The 10,843-nt window shown below is 45.9% G+C and overlaps 2 protein-coding genes across 2 annotated transcripts; one reads left to right on the forward strand and one right to left on the reverse strand.

Moving 5' to 3' along the window:
* Nucleotides 1-496: 496 nt before the first annotated feature.
* On the forward strand, nucleotides 497-2,865 carry LOC133900437 (NAC domain-containing protein 71-like). Its single transcript, XM_062341584.1, has 3 exons — nucleotides 497-804; nucleotides 918-1,204; nucleotides 1,668-2,865. The coding sequence occupies exons 1-3, from the start codon at nucleotides 633-635 to the stop codon at nucleotides 2,199-2,201; spliced, it is 993 nt and encodes a 330-aa protein (XP_062197568.1). The 5' UTR covers nucleotides 497-632; the 3' UTR covers nucleotides 2,202-2,865.
* Nucleotides 2,866-4,617: 1,752 nt separating this feature from the next.
* Nucleotides 4,618-9,496, reverse strand: LOC133900436 (aspartic proteinase Asp1-like). Its single transcript, XM_062341582.1, has 8 exons — nucleotides 9,299-9,496; nucleotides 8,272-8,389; nucleotides 7,532-7,764; nucleotides 7,219-7,455; nucleotides 5,972-6,110; nucleotides 5,702-5,890; nucleotides 5,537-5,606; nucleotides 4,618-5,445 (listed from the first exon to the last, which is right to left on the reverse strand). The coding sequence occupies exons 1-8, from the start codon at nucleotides 9,442-9,444 to the stop codon at nucleotides 5,333-5,335; spliced, it is 1,245 nt and encodes a 414-aa protein (XP_062197566.1). The 5' UTR covers nucleotides 9,445-9,496; the 3' UTR covers nucleotides 4,618-5,332.
* Nucleotides 9,497-10,843: the final 1,347 nt, after the last annotated feature.

Genomic DNA, 10,843 nt, shown 5'->3' on the forward strand with positions numbered 1-10,843 from the left:
AATTTCGACGCACGCAAGTACTACCGTAAAGCTGACCAAAATACGCATCGTGATCACCATTTTTTTTAAATTTAAATCCACGGGATCACGACTAATTAGCCTTCACTGGATCAGCAGGTGTTACTTTACTCGCCGGACACAGAGATCGACGAAGTGAACGATTGGAATCTCTAGATCCGGGGCCCACCTACCAAGCGGGGCCCACACAGCAGGCACCCTTCCTGGGCCCACATGGCAGGCAGGGTATAATAGCACGTCCGATGCCAAAACAGCTGACGCAAGCGATGACAAAATCCTCCCCTGCTGAGCCCACCCCGACCATCCAGTCCCATCCCGCCGCCACACGTCCCGCTCGCCCAGCCGATGCGCGACACGCGTTCAGCTTGCGTCGGGTCAACCTGCCCGCCCCCAACTTGCACGTGCGTCACACCGGCTCGCCCCACCCATCGGTTGACACGTGTCACACCTCCCGTCTATATAAGCACATCGGTACGGCTTGCTAATGTTCCATTCCAATCGCCCCTTCCAGAGGCCAAGAAGACCCCAGCAACCCCAGCTAGCCGACCTCGATAGCCTCCTCGCGATCCTCGTCCGAATCACTCGACCTGCTCCGGAGATCCTCGCTGCTCGGAATGGAAATGAACTGCGGTGGCGCGCTGCAACTGCCGCCGGGGTTCCGGTTCCACCCGACCGACGATGAGCTGGTGATGTACTACCTCTGCCGCAAGTGCGGCGGCCTGCCCCTCGCCGCGCCCGTCATCGCCGAGGTCGATCTCTACAAGTTCGATCCCTGGAACCTCCCAGGTAGATAATCTTCTACTAGCGACTATCGATTGGCCAGCAGTGTTGATCTGAGAGATGGATCGGGTATTCAGGTTGCTGATCAGAATTGGTTTGTGTGCTTTTGGATGGTGCAGAGAAGGCGATGGGAGGGGAGAAGGAATGGTACTTCTTCTCGCCGCGGGACCGCAAGTACCCCAACGGCTCGCGGCCCAACCGGGCGGCGGGGACGGGGTACTGGAAGGCCACCGGCGCCGACAAGCCCGTGGGCTCACCGCGCCCCGTGGCCATCAAGAAGGCGCTCGTCTTCTACGCCGGGAAGCCCCCCAAGGGCGTTAAGACCAACTGGATCATGCACGAGTATCGCCTCGCCGACGTCGACCGCTCCGCCGCCGCGCGTAAGAAGACCAACAACGCGCTCAGGGTAAGCAGCTTGACCTGCTCAATTCGCAAAGCTTCTAGCTAGCGTTGCTACGCTTTTCTGTACTTGCATTCAAAGCATTTTTTTTTTTATAAAAACCATATATTTGTGGTTATAATATTAGTATCTGTAGTTTCAAAAGATTGCGAATAACAAATCTTTTTGTAAAAAAATGATTTCCTTTTGCGAATAACAAATCTTTTCGAGTTGTTCCTTTCGCGACAGCGGGTAGGCTAATTGGGTAGACACAGGTAAAGCGCGTGCTGCATGGCGTCACGGCTTACGCACGCGCCGATAGAGACAAGGGACAGCTCCGGCGCCAATTTGACCTTATCACCCACGTACACCGCTGCCCGCATGCACATCAACGTCACTCAAGTTGATCCAACTTGTAGTATTAAAAATCTGATCAACTTTTAGTTTCGGACCTCGAATTTTCGCTAAATTTCCCCGCGCGATTTTGCAGCTGGATGACTGGGTGCTGTGCCGGATCTACAACAAGAAGGGCGTCATCGAGCGGTACGACACGGTGGACGACGCCGACGACGACGTCAAGCCGGCCGCGGTGACCGCGGCCAAGAACCCGCGGGGGGCTGCTGCCGCGGCCGGCCGCGGCGGGGCGGCGGCGATGAAGGTCGAGCTGCCCGACTACGCGTTGTACGGCTACGACGAGCCGGCGCCGCCGTCGGCGGGGATGCTGTGCTTCGACCGCCCGTTCGCCCCGGCGCGGGAGCCGTCCGCGGACCGCGACTCGAACTCCGTGCCGTGGCTGCAGACGGACAACTCCAGCTGCGGTTCCGAGCACGTGCTGTCGCCGTCGCCGGACCTCCCGGACCGCGACCACGCCGAGAGCCAGCCCGGCTGGATCGGCATGGGCGGCGCCGACGACGTGTTTGTCGTCGACGGCGGCTCGCTGTTCGACCTGCCGTCGCCGGGCCTGTTCGCCCGCGACGTCGCCGCGTTCGGCGACATGCTCGCGTACCTGCAGAAGCCGTTCTGAATTCGCAACGACGCCGTGCGCCCTGCTCTAGCCCACTGACCACTGACATGTATGTTCAGGTCGTGTAACTCGGTTCAGGTGAAATTACGAGTCGATCTAGGTGTAGCACAGCGAAACCAAAACCACCGTGACACTCCCTGCAGCAGATCATAGATAAACTGGGTGAATTATCCGCCCAGTCGCCGATCGGGTGTGAGGTTTTCTGCACCACATCAGGTTTTTTTGTTCGTCAGATCGACGTACAACTGGTTGTTGTACAATGATCTTAGCTGCCGCATGGTAGATGACCGGTGATCGTCGTTGGTAGATAGCCGTCGGATCGGGTCGATAAATCTAACCTGACAGTTTTTGTTGTGTTAGTTGGCAACTTGACATGCCTAACGAATTCAAAACAATAAACAAACAGATCAAGGAGAAGAAGAAAAAATGCAAGTTTTGGATTCAGGGGCTGTTGATGGTATTGTGTATCTAGTCTAGTGGTAGAATTGGTTCAGGTTGGTGGCTACTGGCAGACAGGCAACGCAGTAGGTTTTTGCTGAGTATTATATGCGGTAATCGCGACGTTATGTACTAGAGTCGCTTTCGGTGGTCTCTCTCATGACCTGGAAAGCCAAATTTTGTAATGCAATTATCGTAATAAAGTGTTGTAATCTGTAATTATACATGCCCAGTTGTTTCCTTCCGGCTCAATTCGAGTGTCTTGATTCACGAAGTTTAAAAAAGTGGCTTTCTGAAGTACAATACAAACTGAAAGAGCAGAGTTGTGGCACTTGTGTGCCATGACAGAGCTCTTCAGCAAAGTTTGTCCCTGCCATTTTTTCGCAGTTGCACGGCAAAAAAACTGCCGCTTTCTGATGGGAATCTGTTGGTGCTTAATGTGAGATCATGTGATGAACCATTGATGGTTTTAGTGAAATTGGCAAAGGTAAAGTGTAAATTCGTAATATGATGTAGTTTGATATGCTTCTCGTAGCATAACATGGTTTGTATTTTTATATATGCAACATACTCGTATGACTGGTGTTCTAACATTCTAAATTTTTGCAAATTTTAAAATCAATTTTTCAAAGAATCAATTCAAATCAAATTTCAAAACCTTTCTTTTTTCATCTCCCCTTGAGCCCAATCTAATCCAAATCTCTCTCAGCCCAACCCACTCTCTCCTTCTCTCTTTCTTTCTCTCCGGTCTAGCTCACCCCTCCGGCCCACTCTCTCTTTTCCCACGGCCCGCTCACGCTAGCCCAGTCAGCCTGCCATCTCCTTCTTCTTCCACTCGCTCCCGCCGTGCACGCTCGCACCTAAACTTGCTAGCCACGGGCCCCGCGCGGAGTCGCCGCCTACAGTACCACCTGCCTACCCTCCACCACTGCCATGCCACCTCTGCCACCCTGCCTCCCCTCCCCTCTCTACGAGGTCACCGCGTGTAGGAGCCGATGACTAGCACACATGGGCAATAGCAGGTCTTAATCATATGCCATGTGAGACACATGCAGTAAAGAGATGTCCTCCCCATCTTTTGTTCTTCTTAGCTATATAGCGAAATATGCTATGTAGTTGCCAACTATATGCCTATTATTCCCAGCAGAAACTCTCTATTTAGTGTGAAAACATAATAGAAGATAACGCATCTGAGAAGAAAGGTTCATTTTTGGGAACATAACTGCATTTCCCCTAAAATAATCCTGTGAACATAGTTAGCAAACTCACTTTGAATAATTCGCCTATCGTCTCTGTTATGTTAGCAGTGAAGGAATATGTAGTATTTGATTGCGAAGTATATAGGGGGTGACACCTTGTGGTAACTGTGAAAATAGTGGATGAGTGTCGACGTAGGTTTCTATCTCCAACAACTAACAAGTTTTTGGAAATTATCCTCCCCATCTAAATATCAGATAACCTGGGGCATCTACACGTGGAAACTGCAGTGTTACCCCACTCATTTTTTTAAATGGAAAATAATGGAAATAATAGCTAGTAATGTCCTATGACTACTCACAGGATTATTATACACAATTACGACAGAATGAAGTTTGATTCCAATAGTCATGTGGAGAATCAGAGTAAAATGTCTACATGTTTTTGTACTCGTCATGAGATAGGATTATAAAATAATTGTCACTCTCATGAGTCGTGATCTTAGGATACATCAGCTTACAGATTTCCTGTGTCCTCTGTCGTCAAAATCTTGTTTAGAAACGGTGAAATCACTTCTGTTGCGCAAATTTGTAGATCATCTGGTATATTTATCTGCTCTATCAGTAACTTTTGAGAAATTAATCAGTACAACTTTGAAGTGATTATAATAAAAACCATGGTATGATTTGAATTTAAGTGAGAAATCGTGCTCAAAGCTAATATTAGCATGTTTAGTACGTAATCTGCAGAGTCCCAAGTATGCGTATGTCAGCAGTCAGAGTCAATGTTGAAGAAGTTCATACTTGAGATGGAACTAAAATGAACAATAGTGCAGCAGCAGTCTACTACTAACTCTTGATACTACAATTATACTACATGAACTGCAGTAGATCAGGAAATTCTGCAATCACAGAAAACCAACCCACGATTGTCCTGTAATCAATTCTGGAACCAATGTGAGGCGTTCACGCGTCACATATTTGCATATTGAAATTTAGAGGAGCCTTCTTTGTCCTTTCAGTTTCTTTGCTTTTGTTTGTACATAATTTCATTTCTATTATTGCAATGTAATTATAAGCTGCTCTCCTGTCCTTATTTCAAAAATGGAAATCTAGAAGAAGCTTCAAGTAAAGCGCATACAAAGAACAATTCAGGCTAGTCTTATAAATTATGGACTTCATCTCATTATAAATTATGGACTTCCTTCTGGTAGATCTATGTCGCTGCAGGAGCTAATTTTGTAACAATGAACAGGAGGAGCCACAGTTGGTAACATCCTATCTGCCTCTCTAACCTTCGCTCTTACAATCTCCCATTCCCCTGGCATGTTAATACAAACTTATTTGGATGGTAATAAGCTGGCACTCTTCAGTTAGCAAACTGATCATTCAGGGAAGTTGAGGATAGCTGTAGTTTTTTTCAACTCAACAGTACAGCCAATTTTTTGGATAGATAGAAATGAATTCAAGGGCTGATGGTTCAAGTACGAGAAATGGTTATGGAAAGAAAGACGTAATAGACTTGGCGCTCCTACTGCATGCTCCACGCACCCATCCGAGCTGCCCTCTCTCGTTATCATATATCACCATCTGATCCTGCATTGTAATGTCTGCAAAACAGAAGATCAAAGGCAACTATTACACAAAGATGCATTGTCTCCACTTTTCAGAAACTGGGTACTGCATGCCTGAACTATGTACCTCCAATTACGTTGAAACTCAGTTTAGCCGCCGATCCGTCAAGGATGCCCAAGCACACATTTCCAATTTTCTGTCACAAAATGTAAAGACATTTTAGCCATCATTTTGTTCAGCAGAAAAGTTTGTGGTTCGCTGCTAGTAGTCATTCGAGTATCAAGTGTTTACCGTGACAATGAGGTAGTTTTCAGGAGGGATCTCCATGACAGCATTCTTTCCACTAGCGAAGCTCAGTAACAGTGACTTAAAATCCTTCTTGACATCAAACACAGATTTGAATGACTTCTGCCCTTTCCAGCACAGAGGCAGACTGGGATCTGACACCTGTTTAAGTGATTTGCTGAGACTACCCTTGAGCTGCAAGATAAGAATATCATTAATTCATTGTTTCTTTCTTCAAGTTCATGGCAGTTGGAATGCATCATGGTCGAAATTTACCGCAGAAACCACAGCTTGGTATGGCTGGGCAGAAAAGTAGGTATAGGTGCTACCACTGTCAAACACCACCTCCATTGGCTTCACACCTAGCGAACGTCTATCGAAGTACAGTGTTGCTGAGCCAGGTGAGTAGTAGTTCCTGGAGAAACAATGTTCTACAATACGTCAAACCAAATGAAAAGTCAAGAAAAGGCTTATTAATGGTCTTATGCTATTTACAATTCATGGATATAAATCAATCATAAATACTTTCTTTATAACTGAATCAATCGTAAATACTCAGCATTCCATTTAGGCAGTACACTTAGTATGAGTTTGTAGATTTTAATAATCATAGGTGTTTATCTTTTTTTCTCGAACACACAGGAGAGCTGCGCATCATTGTATTAAGAAGAAGAGTGACACAGCTTATAAGTAAAATCGGATCTGAAAACCTTACAAACAGTGTATTACAACTGGCAGAGCTCAGCTCACGCGCAAGACAGATAGAGAGACAAAGAAACAAAGAACCCCAAACCCTCCAAACAACCAGCCAACCAAACCTCGGCAACAAAAAAACCCGACTAACACACAACAAACAGCCCGGCACATACCGGCACAGAGACACCATCCGACACTCTAGGTCAACCAACGGCACCCACACCTAGCAAAGCAACCCGGCAAGAAACTGCACCCAGACAGCCTAACAGGTGAGAAGTGTTTACCTTTAAAGTATGCTCATTAAATTCATAGATTGTTATCAAAATGTAAGAATAGACTGGAAACAATAAACGAAGTAGCAATTGTCTTTCAGACTTTAACTGGTTGTCTTGTAAAATTGATGTGAAAAACTTGTCTTGCTGTGAACACAAAGGATAAAAAGGTAGTAACTTCCATCAAATTTTGTTGATGTCAACATGACACACTATTTAACTTTCCAACTACCTTTGCAATTTATCGGTTCATGCCATTTCAGGAGTGATCAGGAAATCAATGACATACCAACACTAGTCGTTGGACCCAGAACAAACCAAAGATTGGCAGTTAATAGAAAAAAGTTCGATAAAAAAGATTAAAAGTATACTTCTGCAAAAAAAAAGAAGTACACCAACCTTAAAACTTTATTGTTACACAGAGCTAGCAAATATGCAAGAATCAATCATTGACACGGAGAACTATACCTTTATCTGGTTATTATCGCAAGCAAGCAACATTCATGATGAATGTAATGCAATAGCGAAACAAACTCCGCAGACGACAGTGCTTACCCGGCTGTGCTCCGTGCCATGGGCACCCAAGTTACACGTGATGTAGGCACCATGGCATCACCAAAGAAGAGGAAGCCTCCTCCGTTCGTGCTGAGGCAATGACCAAGAACGTTCTTGGTGATCCCTTGCTGCTTGAGCTGTGAAAGCAGGCTAACTGATCCCCTCCCAAGCCCAAGCAGGCCATCTGTCGCTGCTTGCACCGCGCCATTTTTCCCCACTTGCTGGTCATACCCACAGCTGTGCAAACAAAAGCAACCATCAACAACTGAACCCAGTGACACTTATCAGGAAATGTTTCACTTATGTGTTATACCCAAAGGTGAGGCTGGCACGAACGTTGGATGAATTCCTCAGGGGCAGAGAGAAGCTGTCAGTGACGAGCACACCTTGAGAAGATGCGCTGTCTGTGTACTTTATTCGATAGTCGCATTGCTGCGGTGAGGGGCACTTGTTATTAGCGCCCAGACCACGGAGTAGTGCAGTGCAGAGTGAGTTTGCACATGGCAGCAGCTTGTTCTTCGTTGGCCGATACAACGGGTGTGGCACCTGCAACAGCCATCAGGAAAACAACATCAAGGACCACCAAACCTTGGATCAGAGACCATGTTAAGATTCTACATGTCAAGCCGCAAACCAAGGAACATAGGACTAGAAATAAGCATCAAGCCGTCACCACCAAACGTTAGATTAGGATCGATACATCTGAAGCAAAGGTAGTAAGGAAAGATGAAACACAAATCTTGAGCTGGAAAAGTCAGTCGATGTGGGGTATTTTGAAGCAAAAGTGATGCCGATTCTTGGGTCAAACCTACTGGCAAACTTGGAGTACAAAGGCAAGTCAAAATACACCAGAAGCATGTATGGTACAAAAAAACTTGGACCTAAAATAATAGCATATTTGTTGCAAGATCGGCGCAGAGTTCAGTTCTTGACATGAACACCAATATACCATAGCCACAGAGTTTTCCGACAAAACAGTGCATCCAGTAACCAAGACCAGAGTTTTGATGCAATTCTGAACCATCAATACGCAACAGTGAGCCCATTTTCTACCTTGTTGCAGCTCTTGCAGGGTGCGTCGCACTGCAGCCAGGTGAGATCGCTGCCAGTGTCCACGTCCAGGAAGTACGGCTTCGCTGGGTCCCCGATGCTCAGCGTGGCATAGAAGTGGCTGCAAAGGAACAGCAAAAATGTCACGTGCTGTAAACAAGTGGATGTACCAAGCCTCAAAAACTTGCATGGAATTAGATGGTAAAAGCAATTGAAATTCTATTTTTTGAACAAGTGAAATTAGACGAAGAAAGAGCAACCAGAGGTTTGTCTCCTTTTTTTTTAAAAAAAAAAGAGTAGTAACTGAGGAACAAAGGGCAAGCAGAATAAGAGGAGCAGAACAGCAAGCACAGGGGAAAGCAAGAAAAGATTCTAACTTTGCACATGAATATCAATGACCATAAAGGTACGCACAACATGAAAGTAGCTCGCGAAGAGGATCAACTGCGACATCCCATGCAAACTAGTTTGCATTGCACATAGCCAAAGGGAAGGGTGGGGGGGGGGGGCGATGATGATTTTGTTTTCACAAAATAAAAAAGAACAAGCAGAAACAGTAATCTATTGCAGTAACATTTGGTTGGAATCAAGAGTGGTGCTCGACTGAAACCGCAAAGAATGTCAAGCTAAACAATGAAAAAGCAGAGATAGAGGTCTCTTCGGAGACATCCGATAAAAAAAAGCAGAGATAGAGAACCTTTTGCCGGATTCTACAAACGAGAAAGGAGCGCAAAGTAAAAATAATAAAATAAATGTAATTCTGCCGGCGACTTTGTCAAACTATGACTAACGCCCGCAGCGCAACGGAGACGACCGCTTGCATTCGCCAGAAAGAAACCAATTAGCCATGTATCAACCAAATCCGCAGCTAACTGAACCTGATGATACACCACACCGAAATGCAAAAAGATCCGATTTTTGCAAGAACTCAAATTGAGCCGCGGATCCCTTCCCTCGCACCCGATTCTTGCGCCTAACGATCCTATACTAATCAACCTTGATCAGGGGGAGGAGGGGGCAGGTCGCGTACCCTGTGGGGTATACGTCGCCCTGGAGCTGGAACACGGCGGTGGACGACGACGGGGACCTCGCCGGCGTGGCGGCGCGGGACGGAGTCGCCGCGAACGGGAGGAGCAGGAGGAGGCCGGCGATCGGGGCCCACCTGGCAGCGGCCATGGCGAGGCGAGGAGAAGAGAGGAGGGAGCCAGAGTGGTCCGCGCGGAGGCTGGGTATTTATAGGGGGAGAAGAGTTGAGAGCACACGGTATTGGAAGCTGCTCCGCAATTTCTTTTTCTTTTTCTCTCTTTTTTCCCAAGGTTTTGGGTTTGATGCTTTGGTTTCGGGTGTTGAAATCTTGTGGGGCTTATTTGGCTGCGACAGTGGATTTTTGTTCGTGAGCCTTTTTACGTCTTGAGAGGTACCATAAGCACGTAAAACTTCACCGAAATTTGGTACTTATTTTATCTTAAAATAGATAATGTTTTAGTATATTTTATAATGTTTAAAATACATAATTTTTTATAATTTTAAGGTAACTTTAGTCTAAAATTTTCGATCTTACCGCTTCTATTAAGTAATTTTTTTCCCAATGCAAATCTATTTCTCACACAAAAAATAATTAAAAGAGTGTAAAATGATCATTTTATTTTTCATCTTAATAACAAAAATCAGGAAATTTTCGGGTGTACTACAGTAACTGATGAAGCTAGCAGAAAAACGAGGTGATTCAGATATCGATTTGCGCTTCGTGAAGCTTGCAGCCTTTTCAGGTTTTTTCCTATTCTATTTATTGACTGATCACATAACTGACTGACATTCGCACCACGATCCGGCCATGGTGTGTGCCATCCCCCATGACGTTTTCGCCATGGCCTTGCGCACCTATCGGCTGACAACAACAACTTGACCAGGGAACTCAGCATGAACTGGCATGCCTCGCTCCACAACGCACATGATTATACATATGATCATGCTCTAGACTTAAACCAAGACTGAAAATAACAACAAACAACTAAGACTCAAGCACAAATTTACGAACAATTTCACCCCCAAATCTTGTGCTCTTCACTTACCTTTGTGACTCCAATTCAAGCACGCTGTTCCTGAAACTTCACACGCCCGAGTGGTTTGTTTCTATATGTTTACTTCGGTCATGAAAAACATGATTCTTACTGAGAGCAATTACAGACTTGTTGTCGATCTTCAGAGTGAAAGCACCAATCTTCTCATTCTTCAGCTCAGCAAGTAATTGCAATAGCCAAACTCCTTGACATGTTGTTGTCGCTGCAATGTATTCTGCTTTGCATGAAGACAGTGCTACGACCTTCTACTTTTGAGATTGACAACTCACTTGAGTTGCACCAAGGAAGAACAACACACCGCTTGTGCTCTTGCATGTATCAACATCCTCGGCCAAGTCACAGTTACTGTAGCCAGTTAGCAGCATTTCTTTGTCCGTCCTCCGATAATGGTAGACGAGATGAACCGTCTCAGCAATGTAATGGAGGATGCGCTTCACCATGGCTAGATGCTCAGAGGTGGGACTCTCCATGAATCTGTTCACATAATCGACTGC

The sequence above is a fragment of the Phragmites australis genome, chromosome 19, assembly GCF_958298935.1.
Source record: "Phragmites australis chromosome 19, lpPhrAust1.1, whole genome shotgun sequence".
Lineage (NCBI taxonomy): Eukaryota > Viridiplantae > Streptophyta > Magnoliopsida > Poales > Poaceae > Phragmites > Phragmites australis.

Coding starts and splice junctions, on each gene's coding strand:
- LOC133900437 (XM_062341584.1), top strand. CDS start 633: ATGGAAATGAACTGCGGTGGCGCGCTGCAACTGCCGCCGGGGTTCCGG. Junction 805..917: donor CGATCCCTGGAACCTCCCAG/GTAGATAATCTT, acceptor TGGATGGTGCAG/AGAAGGCGATGGGAGGGGAG. Junction 1,205..1,667: donor AGACCAACAACGCGCTCAGG/GTAAGCAGCTTG, acceptor GCGATTTTGCAG/CTGGATGACTGGGTGCTGTG.
- LOC133900436 (XM_062341582.1), bottom strand. CDS start 9,444: ATGGCCGCTGCCAGGTGGGCCCCGATCGCCGGCCTCCTCCTGCTCCTC. Junction 7,765..8,271: donor CCTGCAAGAGCTGCAACAAG/GTAGAAAATGGG, acceptor TGGCTGTTGCAG/GTGCCACACCCGTTGTATCG. Junction 5,607..5,701: donor AAAACTACCTCATTGTCACG/GTAAACACTTGA, acceptor ATTTTGTGACAG/AAAATTGGAAATGTGTGCTT.